Source organism: Erinaceus europaeus, chromosome 15 (assembly GCF_950295315.1).
Source record: "Erinaceus europaeus chromosome 15, mEriEur2.1, whole genome shotgun sequence".
NCBI classification, from domain to species: Eukaryota; Metazoa; Chordata; class Mammalia; order Eulipotyphla; family Erinaceidae; genus Erinaceus; species Erinaceus europaeus.
The window spans coordinates 19,513,132-19,532,869 of record NC_080176.1 but is presented as its reverse complement, the minus strand read 5'-3'; the positions used below and the strand labels follow the sequence as shown (position 1 = coordinate 19,532,869).

Here is a 19,738-nt window from a genome sequence, read left to right as displayed (position 1 = left end):
TTTCCAGTTTCCACATGTGCCCATGGGCTGAGGAGACAGCCTAGTGATGGTTCTGTAAAACACTTTCATGTCTGAGGCTCCAAGTTCCCAGTTTCAGATCCCAGCACCTCCACTCATATATGTAATAAAACTGAGCAGCCCCACTGGCCTACTTAAAAAAAATTATTTATTTATTTATTTATTTATTCCCTTTTGTTGCCCTTGTTGGGCCTACTATTTTTTTTAACATTGTCTATTATCTTTATTTATTTATTTATTCAATAGAGATAGCCAGAAACTGAGAGGAAGGAGGAGATAGAGAAGGATAGAGATGTGTAGCACTGCTTCGCATTTGTGAAGCTTTCCCCCTACAAGTAGGGACTGGGGGCTTGAACCCAGGTCCTTGTGCATTGTAACATGTGCGCTCAAATAGGTACGTCACCACCTGGCCCCCTTTTCTTTTAAGACAAAATCTGTCTTTTAAACATACTTTATTTTAGAGAGAGAGCTACAGAAAGACCAGAGCATTGCTCAGCTTTGGTTTATGGTGGTGCTGAGAATTAAATCTGGGATTTTGGAGCCTCAGAGGCATGAAAATCTTTTTACATAATCTGGATATAGTGGGGGTAGATAGCATAATAGTTGTGCAAATAGACTCATTCCTGAGGCTTCCAAGTCCCAGGTTCAATCCCCTATACCACCATAAACCAGAGCTAAGCAGTGCTTTGGTAAAAAAAAAAAAAGAAAAAAGAAAAAGAAAAGAAAAAAAGAAAGAAAAAAAAAGACAATGCACTTGATAACCTGGATATGACCTGGCTATGACCCCTCCAGCCTAATTTTCTATTGCTTATTCAATTAAGAGAGAGGAAGAGACAGACACAGAGAGAGAAGCGCTCCCAGAGAACTGCCAGGTGTGCTTAACCCACTGCGCTACCGCCCGGCTCCCCCAAATAAATATTTTTAAAGCAAAACAAGAGTGGAATTTGAGGGGGCCGGGTGGTGGCGCACCTGGTTGAGCACACATTTTACAATGAGCAAGGACCCAGGTTCGAGTCCCTGGTCCCCACCTGCAGGAAGAAAGCTTCACAAGTGGTAAAGCAGTGGTATAGGTGTCTATCTCTCTTCCTCTCTATCCCCCCTTCCCTATTGATTTCTGGCTGTCTCTGTCCAATAAATAAATAAAGATAATAAAAAAATTTTTAAAGGAATTGGGCGGTAGCACAGCTGGTTAAGCGTAGGTGACACAAAGCACATAGACAGGCATAAGTATGAACCCCGTTCAAGCCCCTAGCTTCCCACCTGCAGGGGAGTTGCTTCACAGGCGGTGAAGCAGGTTTGTAGGTGTCTGTCTTTCTCTTCCCCCTTTGTCTTCTCCTCCTCTCTCCATTTCTGTCTGTTTTATCCAAGAACGACATCAATAACAACAATCATAACTACAACAATAAAGCAACAAGGGAAACAAAATGGAAAATAAATATTAAAAAAGATTTTAATAAATTTTTTTAAAAAAATTTTAAAAGAATTGGGTTTGTAATTAAGAGCTGAAAATAAGAGACTCTACCCTGCCCTTTACTGCCCTTGAGAACTTGGTTCCATTCTTAGCCATTTGAAGCCTCGGTTTCCTGACCTACTAGCAACTTCCCTGAGGCAAGAAGGATTCTGGGAGTTACTCAGTATAGCACCTGAGCGCGTGCTTAAAACATGGTAGTATGTTTAAGATGGGGGAGAAAGCCAAGGGCAGCTTTCTGTCTGCTTTGAGTGACAAGTGAGTGGAGAAGCCAGGAAGAGTGTGGTCTTGGAGGTCGTGTAGTGGATAAAGCATTGGACTCTCCAGCATGACGTTCCAAGTTCAAATCCCAGCAGCACATGTACTGGAGTGATGTCTGGTTCTTTCTCCTCTACTCAATAATAAATGAATTTTTTTAAAAAAAGTTTATTCCTTTTGTTGCCCTATGTAGTTATATTGTTGTAGTTGGATAGGACAGAGAAAAATGAAGAGAGGAGGGGAAGACAGGGGGAGAGAAAGACACCTGCAGAGCTGCTTCACCACTTGTGAAGTGACTCCCCTGCAGGTGGGGAGCCAGGGGCTCGAACCAGAGTCCTTATGCCGTCTTTGCTCTTTGCGCTACATGCGCTTAGCCCGCTGCAGTATCATCCGACTCCCAGTAAATAAAATCTTAGGGAGAAAGACCAGGAAGAAGCATGCTGGGGACAGTGCCCCCCAAAAGCCTAAGGCTTGAGTTCAGGGTCGCTACATATCCACTCTGATTTTTCCCCCTTCTTCTCTATTTCTTCCTTTCTTATTTTGTCTATTGCTGGAGTTGGGAGCTGCAGGGCTCCACCGTTCCCAGTGGCCATTTATTTTCCCTTTCTTTTTGATAAGAGAGAGTCAGAGATAGATAGGTATCGTGAGAAAGGACAGACACCTGCAGCTCTGCTTCACTGCTAATGAAGCCCCCCCCCCCTACAGCTGGGGTCCTTGTGCTTGAACCTGAGTCCTTGGGCATGGTGACATGTGCCTTCTACTGGGTGAGCCACAGATGCTGCCGTGGGGGCGGGGATAGTACATCAGGCAGGGCACGTGCCTTGTCATGACTGTGTGCCAGGTTTGAGGCCCGTAGTACATGGAAATGGGATGGGGGGGTGCCTCTGGTGTTGTGGTGAATGAATGAATGAATGGATGGATGGATGGATGGATGGCCCAGAGTGGGGAAGTAGTTACACACACACACACACACACACACACACACACACACACACACACACACACACACACACACACACACGGGATGTGAGGTGGGCACTGGACTTTTACCCAGCATCGCATGTGCGAGAATGATGCTCTGATTCTCTCTAATGAATAAATAAAAAGGAAAGGGAGGTGGGGTACTGGGACCCACAGGGGGACCAGAATTTCCCTCCCAGTGGGAGCGCGGCTGTGTCTGAATACAGCCATCTGCAGCTCAGGCAGGAGGCCTAGGGGATAGTGAGCGCCCCATCCCTGGAGGCGCCCCGGCTCCCCAAGTCCGAGCGCGGAAAAACAAGCCCCAGGTCCTTCCCAAGGCCGCGCCGCTCCCCGCACCGCCCGGGCCGCCGAGGGGCTGGCGGCGACCCCGAGGGTCCGAACGCCCCCAGCGGGGACGCGCAGAGGTGGTCGCGCCCGGGCCGGCGTGAAGGAGACGCGCGGGGCTGCGGGCCGCAGCGCCCCCTCCCGGGTCCATCCCTCCGCGCCCCCTCGCCCGCCCCCCGCAACCCCGCAGCCCCGCCGCTGCCGCTCGGCGCCTCCTCGGCCTCCTCCCCCCGCCCCTCCCGCGGACTACAACCCCCAGGCGCCCCCAGCCCCGGGCGCTGCGCATGCCCCCTGCGCCCCGCGCCTCGCTGCCCCCCCCCCCCCCCGCCACCTCCATCCGCCCCCCTCCCCCGCGCGCCGGCTCCCGCATCCCTCCAGCCAGCCTGTGCCGCAGCCGCATCGCCACCGCAGCCCCGGCTCAGCCCGGCCCGCCCAGGCCCCCGCCCGGCGCCCGAGCCCGCGCCCGCGCCCGCGCCCGGCGCCCCCCGGCGGCCCGCTAGCCCCCAGACCCCAGCCTCCAGCTCCGCGGCGGGAGCAGGGAGCCGCCGCAGCGGAGGAGGCGAGGAGGAGGAGGAGGAGGAGGAGCCGTCGCAGGATGAAGGATCGGACTCAGGAGCTGCGGAGTGTGAGCCGGGGAGTGGGGGGGCGGGACCCCGAGTGCGGGCGCGCGTGGGGGTGGCGGGACGCGGGGGGCGAGTGCTGAGCCCCGAGGCTGGTGGTGGGGCGCCCCGGGACCCGGAGGCACCTGATGTCTCTGCCGGGCGGACCTTTTGGGGGACAGCGGCTGGAAGGGGATGAAGGCCATTGAGACGCTAGGGGCAGGAGAGGTCTCGGGGGTCTGGACGCCCCACATGCCTCCCGGAGACCCTGGGATGGGAGAGGGTGCATGTCAGGAGCTAATGTCAGGGGACGGGCTCCTCGGCAGATGCGGGAAGTGGAGGCTGGGGGCGTCGCTGGGCGGCCGGGGGGGTGTGCGGTGGGGAAGGACACAGGTTGGGGCCCGCGGTGCCCGCGCCGGGCAGTGAATGGAGCGGGAGTGTGGGTGCGTGTGTCAGCGTGTCTGCGCCCCGCAGGGAGGGGGGCACCCCTCAGCAAGGAGGAAGGAGGAGGTGGCCTCAGGAGACAGCCGGAGGGCCCGGTGACCCTGAGGTGGGAAACGCAGGTGGGGGTGTGTGTGTTGGGGGGGGGCTCCACCACAGAGCCATGGAACTGGGTTGTGCGACCTGGGGAACTGGGGCACCTGAGCTGCGGTGGCCCCGGTCTGCAGGCCTGGAGAGGCCCTGTCCCCAAGCTGGGTGACCGGGGAAGGGTGGCCAGGTGACTTCAGTCAGGGCTGCCTTTTGGGGGAGGGATCTGGGGAGCATGGGGGGGTTGGGGAGGGAGGACGCGTCCAGAGAAATGACCTGGGACTGGAAATCAAAACTGAGGCCTGCGGGGTGCTCTGGCCCAAGGTGTCACATTTATAAAGGTCCCTGAGCTTGCACTCAGGCCCTGGGGTCTTTGCCAGAAGTCTGTTGGTTGTCACCTGGTTAGGGGGGGGGGGTCACTACCCCATTCGACAGATGGGGAAACTGAGGTTCTGAGACAGAATGGCAATAGCCCAAGGTCACCATGTAAATGGGGGTGGGAGCAGGAGGAGACCAGCTTGGATTTGGGGTTCCTGGCTGCCCAGTTGGCTCATGTCCACTTTGGTGACCTTTGAAACCAAAGTCTCACCTGCTTTCAACGACCCCCCCCTCGGATTTGGGGGTAAGAACCAAACCACAGAAGATGAGAACAGGCTTTTCTGGGCGAGAGAGGGTTTGGGGAGTGAATGAATGGGTGAGTGAGTGAGTGACCAAGGGAGGAGGAGGAGGAAGGAACTGGGAGGGAATTTTGAAGATTTTTAATTTTTTTTTTTAATTTTTTGACTTCAACTAAATATATACTCAGACATCAGGAAAGTGACAGCAATAAAAATAACTAATGCTTGTGTGCCAGACGCCATTCCTAGTGTCTTATCCGCATCAGCTTCCCTCACTTCTGCCAGCAGCCCCGTTCTATAGATGGGGAAACTGAGGCCCAGAGAGGTGAAGTCGCAGACCTATCAAAAGGTGGGAGGCTTCATCTCCAGAGCTTCTAATCCTCCTTCTCTCCTGGTGTGCAGTTTGTACCAACCTCCTGGCTGGGAAGCTCAACATAGCTCATATTTTAGTTGAGAGACCCAAGGCCCAGAGGGGTTAAGTCACTTGCCCAAGGTCACACAGCTGACAAGGGACCAGGCAAGGATTCAGTTTCCAACACAGATCCCCTAATGCTAACATCATCCTGTGATGCCTGAAGCCAGAGACACGGAAAGTGGGTTGGGGATGATGTGCTGGGTGGGGTGGGGGTCCATGAAGCAAGGGGTGAGGAGATCGCCTCTGAGTGGGTCTCAGCATCCTGTCTGCAGGAGGCAGCATGGTGGAGGAGGTGGGAGGTGGCATGGAGGGGTGAAGGGGGCTGGGTGAGTGCTGATGGCTTTAGTGGTTAGTCACAGCTCTGGGGAAGCCGTGGGAGGGGGTGGGCAGGAGGAGATGCAGATGCAGGGGGACTGCCCAGGTCCCTCCCAGGGCTGGGTGCTAGGGGTGCAGGAGGGATGGGACAGGGGGTGGGAGGCCAGGGAAAGGCTCTGTGGGGGAGCTAGTTTATTTTAACTTTTTTTTAATATTTATTTTTTATTTATTCCCTTTTGTTGCCTTTGTTTTACTGTTCTTGTTGTTACTGATGCCGTCATTGTTGGATAGGACAGAGAGAAATGGAGAGAGGAGGGGGAGAGAAAGATAGACACCTGCAGACCACCTGCTTCACCACCTGAGAAGCAACTTCCCTGCAGATGGGGAGCCGGGGGCTTGAACTGGGATCCTTACACCGGTTCTTGCGCTTTGCGCCATGTGTGCTTAACCCGCTGCGCTACCACCCGACTCCCAGGGAGCTAGTCTTTTTTTGGGAGTTCCTTTGACTTCCCAAGAGGTTCTGAGACCAGCTTTTCACATCCTGGTTGAGGGCGTAGATTCAGGCACCAGGCTGCCTGAGTTCCAACCTGCTTGTGTGACCTTGGGCAGGTTGTCTAACTTCTCTGGTCCTCCATTTCCTTTTTTATTTTTTAAAGAATTTTTTAGTTATTTTTTTAAGAATTATGTATTTATTTATTCATGAGAGGGATAGGAGGAGAGAGAAAGAACCAGACATCACTCTGGTACATGTGCTGCCGGGGATTGAACTTAGGACCTCATGCTCGAGAGTCCAACACTTTTTTTGCCACCTCCCGGACTGCAATGGATAAAGTTTTAATTCTTATTTATTTATTTTGGCAACCATTTTTCTCCCTTTTCTTTGATAGGATAGAGAGAAATGGAGAAGGAAGAGTGAGATAGAGAGGAGAGACACCTGCAGCACTGTTTTGCTACTTGGGAAGCTTCCCCATTTGCAGGCGAGGTCTGGGGGCTTGAATCTGGTACTTTGTGCATAGTCATGTGTGCACGCTGCTAGGTGGGCTACTAGCTGGCCCCACTTCTTTCTTTCTTCTTCATATATTTTTTTTTACATTTATTTATGATAAAGACAGAGAAATTGAGCCAGAAGGGGGACGAGAAAGAGAGAGAGAGAGAGAGACCTATAGCACTGCTTCACACTTGCAGGAGAGGACGAGGGGCTTGAACCCAAGTCCTTGTGCACTGCAATGTGCGCTCAACCAAGTGGCCTCCTTTTCTTTATTTTTAAAAAAGAATTATTTATGGGGGTCGGACGGTGGTGCAGTGGGTTAAGCGCATGTGGCGCAAAGCGCAGGGACCAGCGTAAGGATCCCGGTTCGAGCCCCCGGCTCCCCACCTGCAGGGGAGTCGCTTCACAGGCGGTGAAGCGGGTCTGCAGGTGTCTGTCTTTCTCTCCCCTTCTCTGTCTCCCCTCCTCTCTCCATTTCTCTCTGTCCTATCCAGCAACGAATTGCGTCAACAAGGGCAATAATAATAACCACAACGAAGCTACAACAAGGGCAACAAAAGGGGGAAAAAAAATGGCCTCCAGGAGCGGTGGATTCATGGTGCAGGCACCGAGCCCAGCAATAACTCTGGAGGAGGAAAAAAAAAAAGAATTATTTATAAGGGGCTGTGTAGTGGCATACCTGGTTAAGTGCATGTATTACAAGGACCAGGGTTCAAGCCCCAGTTCCCCACCTGCAGGGGGAAAACCCCATGAGTGGGTAAGCAATGCTGTAGGTGTCTCTCTATCTCTCCCTCCCTCTCAATTTGTCTCTGTTCTATCAAATGAAATAAACAAAGCTAAACATTTCTTTAAAAATATTATTTGTTTATTTATTAGAAAGATAGGAGGAGAGGGAGTCGGGTGGTAGCGCAGCAGGTTAAGTGCACATGGTACAAATGCAAGGACTGGCTTAAGGATCCTGGTTCGAGCCCCGGCTCCCCACCTGCAGGGGAGTCGCTTCACAGGTGGTGAAGCAGGTCTGCAGGTGTCTTTCTCTCCCCCTCTCTGTCTTCCCCTCCTCTCTCCATTTCTCTCTGTCCTTTCCAACAACAACAACATCAACAATAACAATAATAACTACAACAATAAAACAAGGGCAACAAAAAGGAATAATTAAAGAAAAAATAAAGAAAGAAAGAAAGGAAGAAAGAAAGAAAAAGAAAGGAGGAGAGAGAAAGAACCAGACATCAGTCTGGTACAGGTACTGCCAGGGATTGAACTCAGGACCTCATGCTTGAGAGTCTAGTGCCTTAGCCACTGCACCACCTCCTGGACCACAAGCTAAGCACTTTTTTTTATATAAAGATAAAGAAAAATAATTACTTATGAAGTAGAAGAGGGGGAGGACCAGAACATCACTCCCACTCTGGCACATGTAATGCTGGGGATTGAACGTGGGGCCCTCAGGTTTGAGAGGCCAAAGATCTCATTCCTAAGCCATCCTCCTGGCCACTTATCCATTCCATTTTCTTCTTCTTCTTCTTTTTTTAAACATTATTTTACTATCTTTATTTATTAGAGACAGCCTGAAATTGAGAGGGAAGGGGGAGATAGGGAGAGAGACAGAGAGACACCTGCAGTCCTGCTTCACCACTTGTGAAGCTTTCCCCCTGCAGGTGGGGGCTGGGGGCTTGAACCTAGGTTCTTGTGCACTGTAATGTGTGCACTTAACCAGATGTGCCACCACCCGACCCTTCTATTGCATTTTCATGGTGTACCTGGGGAAGGGACCAATCAGAGCACCACTCAGCTCTGTCTTATGAGGTGCCGGGCATCAAACTTGAAACCTCACACATGCAAGTCTTGTGCTCATTGTACCATTGAACTATCTCCACTGGGTTCTTCATATGAGTTCTGGGAGTAAGAATGGGAGCCGTCTCTCTGCAGTGCTAAGGGTTTAAATCAGTGCCAGGACAGGGGCCTCGTATGGGCCAACGATGGAGCTTTTTTTTTTTTTTAATTTATTTATTCTCTTTTGTTGCCCTTGTTTTATTGTTGTATTTATTGATGTCGTCGTTGTTGGATAGGACAGAGAGAAATGGAGAGAGGAGGGGAAGACAGAGGGGGGAGAGAAAGATAGACACCTGCAGACCTGCTTCACCCCTTGTGAAGTGACTCCCCTGCAGGTGGGGTGGCGGGGGCTCGAATCTGGATCTTTACGCTGGTCCTTGCGCTTTGCGCCATGTGTGCTTAACCCGATGCATTACTGCCCGACTCCTGGACTGAGCATTTCTTACACCATAGACAACTGGAGCCTCCCAGCAGCCTTTGGTACTGACTTGTTCTGGAATAAACTGAGCACCAGAGATGTGAGCCGACTCACCCAAGGTCACTGAGCAGTTCAGGGCTGAGATGTGCGAACCCGAGTTTTCAGTGTCTGGGCTGGGACTGAGACATGGTGACAGGAGTGGAGATTATGATGGGGAGCTAATTAGCCAGATTAGGGCCCCCAAGGTTCATGGAGTGGTGCCAGGGATGGGACTCTGAGGGGAAGGGGATTGGGGACCACTGAGTCATGCACCTGAGGGCAGACGAATAGTTGGAATGTGGCCTCCTAGAAACACAGGCCTGGGGCTGAGAGACGGCTCAGTTTACTGTGTGAGAGGAACCGGGTTCAAATCCCTGGCCAGCACTTGGGAGCAACCATGCAAAGGGGAGGTAGTATTATCTGCCCTCCTCTCTCTCTTCCACCTGTCTTCACCCTCTATCTGGAAAAGAAAGAGAGACCCTGTTGGGAGCTGTGGAATTGCACTTGTGCAAAGCCATGGCAGAAATAAATGAGGAAAGAATGAAAGGAAGGAAGGAAGGATAGAAGCGAGAGAGAGAAAAAGAAAGAAAGAAAGGAAGGAAGGAAGGAAGGAAGGAAGAGAGAGAAAGAGGGAGTCGGGCGGTAGCGCAGCAGGTTAAAGCGCAGGTGACGCAAAGTGCAAGGTGTAAGGATCCTGGTTCGAGCCCCCGGCTCCCCACCTGCAGGGGAGTCGCTTCACAGGCGGTGAAGCAGGTCTGCAGGTGTCTGTCTTTCTCTCCCCCTCTCTGTCTTCCCCTCCTCTCTCCATTTCTCTCTGTCCTATCCAACAACGACAACAACAATAATAACTACAACAATAAAACAACTAGGGCAACAAAAGGGAATAAATAAATAAATAAGAAAGAGAAAGAAAGGCAGACAGGGTTGAAGCAACAGAGGGAAGAAGAGGTCCAGCAGTGTTAGAGGGGAGGGGGACAGAGAGACCCCGGAGTCTCAACTAGTGTTTCCTAGCTGCACCAGCCTTGTTTCTGCCATTTGAACCCAGCTCACAGCCCAGGGGAGGTAGCTCAGCACGACAGAGCACAGGCCTTGCAGGCCTTGGGGCCCAGCTTCTATTCACATCACAGTCATATGCTCAAGCTGAGTGGTTCTTTCTCTCTTTTTCTTTTAGAGAGAGACAGAGAAGCAGAGAGTGAAAGAGACCACAGCAGCAAAGCTCCCTTTAGTGCAGGGCGTGGGGGGGGGGGAGGCTGGGCTCAAATCTGGGTTGTGCACATGGCAAAGCACTGCGCTATCCTGTTGTGCTACCCTCCCCCTTGAGTGGCACTTTCTTTCTTTCTTTTTTTTTTATATTTTATTTTATTTATTTATTTATTTATTCCCTTTTGTTGCCCTTGTTGTTTTATTGCTGTAGTTATTATTGTTGTTGTCGTCATTGTTGGATAGGACAGAGAGAAATGGAGAGAGGAGGGGAAGACAGAGGGGGGAGAGAAAGATAGACACCTGCAGACCTGCTTCACCGCCTGTGAAGCGACTCCCCTGCAGGTGGGGAGCCGGGGTTCGAACCGGGATCCTTATGCCGGTCCTTGTGCTTTGCGCCACCTGCGCTTAACCCGCTGCGCTACAGCCCGACTCCCCTTTTTTTTTTTTTAAGATTTATTTATTTATTTATTAGTGAGAAAGATAGGCAGAAAGAAGGAAAGAACCAGACATCACTCTGGTACATGTGCTGCTGGGGATTGAACTCGGGACCTCATGCTTGAGAGGCCATGCTTTATCCACTGTACCACATTCCAGACCCTAATGGTACTTTCTTTAAACTGCTGTTTTTTAAAAAATTTATTTATTTATTTCGTTTTGTTGCTCTTGTTGTTTTATTGTTGCAGTTATTGTTATTGTTGTTGGATAGGACAGAGAGAAATGGAGAGAGGAGGAGAGAAAGACACCTGCAGACCTGCTTCACCGCCTGTGAAGCGACTCCCCTGCAGGTGGGGAGCCAGGGCTCAAACCGGGATCCTTACACTGGTCCTTGTGCTTTGCACCATGTGCGCTTAACCCGCTGCACTACCGCCCGACTCCCAGTACTTTCTTAAAAAGAAATTAGGGCCAGGGACATAGCACAGTGATTATGAAAAAAAGGGGGGGGGGGGAGTTGGGTGGTGGCACACCTTGTTGAATAAGCATATTACAATCCTCAAGGACCCGGGTTCAAACCCCTAGTACCCACCTTCAGGAGGAAAGTTTCACAAGTGGTGAAGCAGTGTTGCAGGTATCTCTCTGTCTCTCTCCCTGTCTCCCCCTTCCTCTTACTTTCTGGCTATCTGTATCCAATAAATAAATAAAGATAATTTAAGAAATATAAAAAAGGGGGTCGGTTGTAGCACTGCGGTTTAAGCACACGTGATGCAAAGTGCAAGGACCGGCCTAAGGATCCTGGTTTGAGCCCCCGGCTCCCCACCTGCATGGGAGTCGCTTCACAGGCAGTGAAGCAGGTCTGCAGGTGTCTGTCTTTCTCTCCCCCCCTCCTCTTCCCTTCCTCTCTCCATTTCTCTCTGTCCTATCTAACAACGACATCAATAACAACAATAACTACAACAATAAAAAAGGGCAACAAAAGGGAAAATAAATAAATATAAAAAAATAAAAAATATAAAAAAGACTTTCATGCCTGAGGCTCTAAGGTCCCCAGTTCAATCCCCAGAAACACCATAAGCTAGAGCTGAGCAGTTCTCTGGTATGTCTGTCTAACTTTCTCTCTGTATGTCTCTCACTTAAGTATTAAGTTTTTTAAAAAGTCAGGGTCAATGAGATAATGTAATAGTTATGTAAAAAGATTTTCATGCCTCATGCCTGAGGCACTTGGTTCAATTCCCAGCACAACTATAAGCTAGAGCTGAGCCAGGCTCAAGCAAGAGAGAGAGAGAAAGAGAGAGATCTAGACCAAGTTCAAGCTCAAGGGCCTTTGCACTTGTTCTCTCTGATTCAGATACTGTTCCCTTTGCCTGAACCACTGTCCTTTGCCTTGGGAGTTCTGAATCTCTCCAGGACTGTGGTATAGGGCTCAGCTCAAATGCCACCCCATTCACCCCCAGCCCTGCCAATCCTGTTCAAAGCCTCTCCCGCCCTGGCTCCCTCCCCCTGTCCCATCAGCACCGCAGACAGCGCCTCCTCTCTGTCCCCACTGGAGCCTGGCTCCTCCCAGGCTGGCCCAGCTCCCCACCTGCATTCCCATAGCCACCAGAAGGGACTGGACCCACAGCTTCTGCATTTACTGACTGGCTGGCTGAGTCAGTGGGGCCAGGGAGGGGATGAGGACGGAGAGGTGGAGGAAGGAGGAGCACACCGGTCAGAGACAGATGGACAGAAGCAGGGGGTGCAGTGGGAAGAGGCTGCAGCATGGAGTGATGCTGGCACCCCAAGGAGCTCACTTAAGTATGTGTGTGTGTGTGTGTGTGTGTGTGTGTGTGTGTGTGTGTGTGTGTGTGCGCGCGCACGTGTGTGGATTGTGTGAATTTACACACAGGTGCAGACACAGTTTCACCCTGGGCCTCCCCCAGTTCCAGTCTCTGTCCATCTCTGCCCTAGTCTAGTCACTCTCTCACCATCTGTCTCTTTGGTCCAACCCCCCATTCTCCCATCTGTGCACCTGTGTGTACACACACAGACAGACACACATACACACACGGCACTTTCTGTCTCTATGAGGAAGGTCTGGACTCTGGGGGTGATGTCCCAATGAATCCAGATAAAGCTAGAGGCTTGGATCTGATGCTCCCCCACCAAAAAAAAAAAAAGCATAAAACCCCCCCACACACACACACTATAAAAACTTTATTGCTGTGACCTGGGAGGTAGTGCAGTGGCTAAACATTACTCTTAAGCATGAGGTCCTGAGTTTGATGCCCGGCAGCCATGTACCAGAGTAATGTCTAGTTCTTTCTCCTCCTCTTTTTTTGCCTCCAGGGTTAACACTACAAATCCACTGCTCCTGGAGGCCATTTCTTCCCTTCTTTGATGCCTTTGTTGTTTATCATTGTTGTGCTATTATTGTTGATATTGCTGTCTTTGCTGTTGGCTAGGACAGAGAGAAATTGAGAGAGATCAGGGAGACAGAGGGGGAGAGAAAGACAGACACCTACAGACCTGCTTCACCACTTGTGAAGCGACCCCCTGCAGGTGGGGAGCTGAGGCTGAAACCAGGATCCTTATGCTGGTCCTTGTGTTTCACGCCATGTGCACTTAACCCACTGCACTACTGCTTGGCCCCCACCTTATTTAAAAAAATTTTTTAAATTTATTTCTTTCTTTATTATCTTTATTTACTTTTCAGATGGAGACAACCAGAAATCAAGAAGGAAGGGAGTGATAGAGAGGGGAAGAGACAGACAGACAGACACCTGCAACACTGCTTCACTACTCGCAAAGCTTTCCCCCTATAGATAGGAACCAGGGGCCCAAACCTGGGTCCTTGCTCATTGTAACATGTGCACTCAACCAGGTGAGCCACCACCTGGCCCCCCTCCAATCTTTCTCATGAATAAATAAATATATTCTTAAAAGAGAAAGAGAGGAGGCCTGGGCAGTAGCACATCGGGTTAAGAACACATGCTGTGAAGCACAAGACTGGAGTAAGGATCCTGGTTCAAGCTCCCGTTTCCCCACCTGCAGGGGAGTCGCTTCACAAGCTGGGAAGCAGGTCTGCAAGTGTCTGTCTTTCTCTCCCCCATCTGTCTTTCCCTCCCCTCTCTATTTCTCTCTGTCCTATTCAATAACAATGACAGCAATAGGGAGTCGGGCTGTAGCGCAGCGGGTTAAGCGCAGGTGGCGCTAAGCACAAGGACCCGCATAAGGATCCTGGTTCAAGCCCTGGCTCCCCACCTGCAGGGGAGTCGCTTCACAAGCAGTGAAACAGGTCTGCAGGTGTCTGTCTTTCTCTCCCTCTCTCTGTCTTCCCCCTCCCCTCTCCATTTCTCTCTGTCCTATCCAACAACAATGACAACAATAATAACTACAACAATAAAACAACAAGGGCAACAAAAGGGAATAAATAAATAAAAATAAATATTAAAAAAATATTTTAAAAAATGACAGCAATAACAACAACTACAATAAACAACAAGGACAACAAAAGGGAAAAAATAGCCTCCAGGAGCAGTGGATGTAGTGCAGGTGCTGAGCCCCAGCAATAACCCTGGAGGATATATATATATATATATTTTTTATTTATTTATTTTTTTAAAAAAAAAAGATGGGCGCAGGATAGATAGCATAATGGTTATGCAAACAGACTCTCATGCCTGAGGCTCCAAGGTCCCAGGTTCAATCTCCCACACCACCATAAGCTAGAGCTGATCAGTGCTCTGGTTAAAAAAAAAAAGGGGGGTGGGTGGGTGGTAGCACACCTGGTTGAGCGCACATGTTACAGTGCCCAAGGACCCTGGTTCGAGCCCCCGGTCCCCACCTACAGGGGAAAAGCTTCACAAGTGGTGAAGAAGGACTGCAGGTGTCTCTCTAGCACTCTTTCCCCTCTCCATTTCTGACTGTCTCTATCCAATAAATAAATAGATAATAAAAAGAGACAGACAGACAGACAGAAAGACAGAAAGACACTTGCAGATCTGCTTCACAACTTGTGAAGCTTTCCTCCTGCAGCTGAGGGTCAGGGGTTTGAACCTGGGTCCTTGCGCACTGTAATGTGTATGCTTAACCAGATACACCCCCACCTGGCCCCTTTTATCTTTCCATTTATTCAATAGGACAGCGAAAAATTGAGAGGGAAGGAGGAGGTAGAGAGGGAGAAGGAGAGACACCTGCAGACCTGCTTCACACTCATGAAGTGTATCCCATGTAGATGGGAAGCTGGGTCTTGAACTCAGGTCCTTGTGCCCCTCACACCAGACTTTTATGCTTACTGCTCAGAGGTCCCAGGTTCAATCCCCCGCACCACCAGAAGGCAGTGCTGAACATTGCTCTGGCATATTTATTTATTTATTTATTTATTTATTTATTTATTTATTTATCTATCTATCTATTACCAGAGTACTGCTCAGCTCTGGCTTATGGTGGTGTGGGAAATTAAACCTGGGACCAGAGAGCCTCAAGCATAGAGTCTGTTGGTATAACTCCCCTGCCCCAAATAAATGTATCTCTAAAAATTTAACTTTATTACAGGATTTTATTTTCTTTTTAACTCTTCTTTCTTTCGATCAGAGCACTGCTCAGCTCTAGTTTATGGTGGTGCTGGGGACTGAACCTAGGACCTCAGAGCCTCAGACACAAGAATCTTTTTGCATAACCACTGTGCCATCTTCCATGCCATATATTTTTTTCCAACTATCTTTTTCTGATAGAGACAGTCAGAAATAGAGAGGGGAGGGGGATCTAGAGAGTGAGAGAGATAGAAAGACACCTGCAGCCCTGCTTCACCACTGGCAAAGCTTTCCCCCTGCAGGTGGGGACCAAGGGCTGGAGCCTGGGTCCTTGTGCACTGTGATGTGTGTGCTTAATCAGGCGCATCAACAATCAACACCCGACATATATATCATTTTATTGCAGCCTGGGAGGAGGCACAGCGGATGAGGTGTTAGACTCTCAAGCATCAGATCCCTGCATGTGCCAGAGAGATGTTCTGGTTCTCTTTCCCCCTACACCCATAATTAAGCTAATTAATAAACACATGAAGTCACTTTCTGCTTATTTATTTATTTATTTAAAAAATTTTATTTTCCCTTTTGCTGCCCTTGTTGTGGTTATTGATGTCGTTGTTGTTGGATAGGACAGAGAGAAATGGAGAGAGGAGGCGAAGACAGAGAAGGGGAGAGAAAGATAGACACCTGCAGACCTGCTTCACCGCCTGTGAAGTGACTCCCCTGCAGGTGGGGAGCCGGGGGCTCGAACCAGGATCCTTATGCCGGTCCTTGTGCTTTGCACCACGTGCGCTTAACCTGCTACGCCACTGCCCGACTCCCTCTGAAGTCACTTTCTTGAGGAAATTTTGGTCTATAGGGTTGTTGTCACAGTTTCATAGGGGTAACACATTTCCCCAAGACAGGTGTCAGCGCATCAAAGTATCCTCTGTGCAATGTTTTGGGGTCTGGTTGACTTTGGCCAGTGAAACTTTGGAAAGAAAACCCTCAGATAAGGGGGTGGGGGCCGGCTCTGTCTGCTTCCTGGAGTACTGGCATGAATTAAACAAGTTGTGCAAAGCATACCATGATTACGGGTATGTATGGAATGTATGTCACTTTGTGGCTTCTCTATCTTGCACATGAAGAAAGTGAGACTGGGGCCGGGGGTGGTGCACCAGGCTGAGCACACATGTTACAGTGAACAAGGACCCAGGTTCAAACCCCCCACCCCCACCTGCAGGGGGAAAGCTTTGCAAATGGTGAAGCAGTGCTGCAGTTGTCTGTCTCCGCTACCCTCTTGATTTCTAACTGTCTCTATCCGGTAAATAAATAAAGATAATAATTTAAAAAATCCAAGAAACTGAGAGATACCAACATGGTTCTATAAAGAGACTCTCATGCCTGAGGCTCGGAGGTCCCAGGTTAAATCCCTAGCACCACCATAAGCCAGAGTTGAGCAATGCTCTGAGGAAAATAAATAAATCTAAACTAAAGTCTTTCACCTTTTTTTTTTTTTTAAACCAGTGCACTGCTCAGCTCTGGCTTATAGCGGTGTGCGGGACTGAACCTGGGACTTGAGAGCTCAGGCATGAAAGCCTCTTTGCATAATCATTATGCTATACCCCCACCTGTCTTTCAGCTTTTTTAAAAAGGATTTTATTTATTCATGAGAAAGATAGGAAGAGAGAGGGAGAGAAAGAACCAGACAACACTCTGGTACATATGTTGCTGGGGACTGAACTCTGGACTTCGTGCTTGAGAGTCCAATGTTTTATCCATTCTGCCACCTTCCAGACCACAATTTTTTTTTCCCCCTTAACTGAAGTACTACTCAGCTCTGGCTATGATAGTGTCTGGGATTGAACCTGGGACCTCAGAGCCTCAGGTATGCAAGTCTGTTATGTAAACTACTATACTGTTTAAATTATTTTTTTTTTCATTAATGAAAGAGAGGGAGAGAAGAAGAACCAGCATATCACTGGCATATTTGATGCCAGAGATCGAAATAGGACTTCACACTTGAGAGAGTCTAACATTTTTTTTTGCTGTTTGTTTATTTATTCCCTTTTGTTGCCTCTGTTGTTTTATTGTACTTATTCTTGTTGTAGTCGTTGTTGGATAGGACAGAGAGAAATGGGGGGAGGAAGACAGAAGGGGGTAGAAAAAGACAGACACCTGCAGACCTGCTTCACTGCTTGTGAAGCGGCTCCCCTACAGGTGGGGAGCCGGGGGCTCGAACCGGGATCCCTGTGCATGCCCTTGCATTTAGTCCTATGTGTGCTAAACCAGTTGCGCCACCACCCAACCTCCCCTCTCTTCCTCTCTGTCTCCCTCTTCCCTTTCAGTTTCTCACTGTCTCTATCCAATAAATATGTAAATAAATTTAAAAAAAAAAGTATATCTGGAAAAAAATGGATAGTTGCCCAGGAGGTGTGGTACACCGGAATAAAGCACTGGACTCAAGCCTAAGTTCCTGAGTCCCACCCCTGCTACCAACTGTGCCAGAGTGATGCTTTGGTTCATATTCTCTTCTCTCCTCCCCCCTCTCATCAATCAATCAATCAACCAGTAAATCTTTAGCAACCTAGGAGGTGGGGGGGGACTGATAGGAATTGAGTAGATAAGGCATTGAACTCTCAGACTTGAGGTCCCTGGTTCAGTCCCCAGCACTGCAAGTACCAGAGTGAAGCTCTGGCTCTTTTCGCCACCCCATCCCTATAAATCAATCAATCTTGAAAAATGAGAGGCTGGGTGGTGGTGCATCTGGCTGATCGCACATGTTATCGTGCTCAAGGATCCAGGTGCAAGACCTCTGTCCCCAACTGCAAGGGAGCTAGCTTAACAAGTAGTGAGGCAGGGCTGCAAGTCTTCCCCCCTTCTTTCTTTCCCTTCCTATCTCCTCCCTGACTCTCAGTTTCTCTCTGTTTTGATCCAAAACAATTAAATACATTTAAAAAAAAACATTAAAAGAAGTATAGTGATTATGCAAAAGAGACTTTCATGCCTGTGGGTCCTAAGCCCCAGGTTCAATTCCCCACCATCATAAGCCAGAGCTAAGCAGTGCTCTGGCTGACTAAAAAGCAAAGATTTAGAACTAAATGGACACATGCGTGCCGTTCACAGCACGTGCAGTGTAAATGTGACTGACTGTGATTCTTTTGGCCAGTGGCCCTTCCAGAATTTTAATTTTTTATTTTTTTTAATATAGGATCTCTGCAAAATGCACTATCAAATAATACTATTTTGGGGGCCAGGGGGTAGTACAGCAGGTTAAGTGCACATGGTGCGAAGCGCAAGGACCGGCATAAGGATCCTGGTTGGAGCCCCCGGCTCCCCACCTGCAGGGTGGATTGCTTCACAAGCAGTGAAGCAGGTCCACAGTTGTCTATCTTTCTCTCCCCCTCTCTGTCTTCCCCTTCTCTTTCCATCCTATCCAACAACAATGACAGCAATAACAATAATAATAACCACAGCAATGATAAAAAAAAAATAATATTGTTTGGCTGAGTTTCAGGGCACAGAGCAGAAGCTGGCCTGACAGGAACAGCAGGTGGATGATGGTGCCAGTCTTAGGAGTGTGTGTGTGTGTGGGGGGGGGGGGGTCTCAAACACCTGTGATTTCCTGCCTGTCTGCCTGTCTGCCTCAGGCAAATCACTGTTCTTTCTCCCCTGTGGCTGCCGGTCCTCTCATCTGCGACATGGGAACAATATCTGTTCAGCCGCCTGCTTTAGGTGAGGGTGGTGGGGATCAGCCTGCATCAGAGATGTCGAAGCATTTGTATGAGCACTCCGTTATTATAATTATTATTCTTTTTAAAAATTTATCTTTTTAAAAAATATATATTTATTTTCCCTTTTGTTGCCCTTGTTGTTTTTCATTGTTGTTGTAGTTATTGATGTCGTCGTTGTTGGATAGGACAGAGAGAAATGGAGCGAGGAGGGGAAGACAGAGAGGGGGAGAGAAAGATAGACACCTGCAGACCTGCTTCACCACTTTCGAGGCAACCCCCCCTGCAGGTGGGGAGCTAGGGGCTCAAACTGGGATCCTTAAGCTGGTCCTTCCACTTTGCACCATGTGCGCTTAACCCACTGTGCTACCACCCAGCCCCCAATTATTTTATTTACTTTATTTTTGAGAGAGAGAGAGACACATACAGAGAGAAACACCAGAGCACTGCTCAGCTCTGGCTTATGGTGGTACTGGGGATTGAACCTAGGACTTTAGCCTCAGGCATGAGAGTCTCTTTGCATAACCATTATGCTATCTACCCCCTCTTTTTGTATTTTGTTTAAATTATCTGTATTTATTGGATAGAAACAGCCAGAAATTGAGAGGGAAGGGGGAGATAGAGGGGAAGAGAGACAGAGAGACACCTGCAGCACTGCTTCACCACTCGCAAAGCTTTCCCTGCAGGTGGGGACTGGGGGCTTGAACCTGGGTCCTTGCACATTGTAACATGTGCACTCAACCAGATGCACCACCACCTGGCTGCCTTTCTTTCTTTCTTTCTTTCTCTCTCTGTTTCTCTCTTTCCTCATGCCTGGGCTTCACACATTAAGCTGTTTTGCCCCTCTGAGCTGGCATTTTCAGTTAGAGAGACAGAGAGACACACAGACAGGAAGAGAAGGAGAGACATACTAACACTGAAGCATTTCCCAGTGTCCTGTGTGTGTGTGTGTGAGGGGGGCTGAATCAGGCATTTGACCTTTTGACCTTTCTATGTCAAGAATAATTAAGTGGGGAAGCCTCGGGACTATAACAGAGAGAAAAAGATACTGAGGTTATGGGAAAGGCAAAGTGACAGAACAAGA

The 19,738-nt window shown here is 49.2% G+C and overlaps 1 protein-coding gene across 1 annotated transcript in view; it reads left to right on the top strand.

The window, feature by feature from the left end:
- The first annotated feature begins 3,509 nt into the window (after positions 1–3,509).
- STX1B (syntaxin 1B) overlaps positions 3,510–19,738 on the top strand; it is a 31,084-nt gene continuing 14,855 nt past the window's right edge. The window contains exon 1 of the mRNA XM_007530031.3: positions 3,510–3,674. Within this exon, the coding sequence (XP_007530093.1) occupies positions 3,645–3,674 (30 nt within the window). The 5' untranslated portion in view covers positions 3,510–3,644. The remainder of the gene's footprint in view (positions 3,675–19,738) is intronic.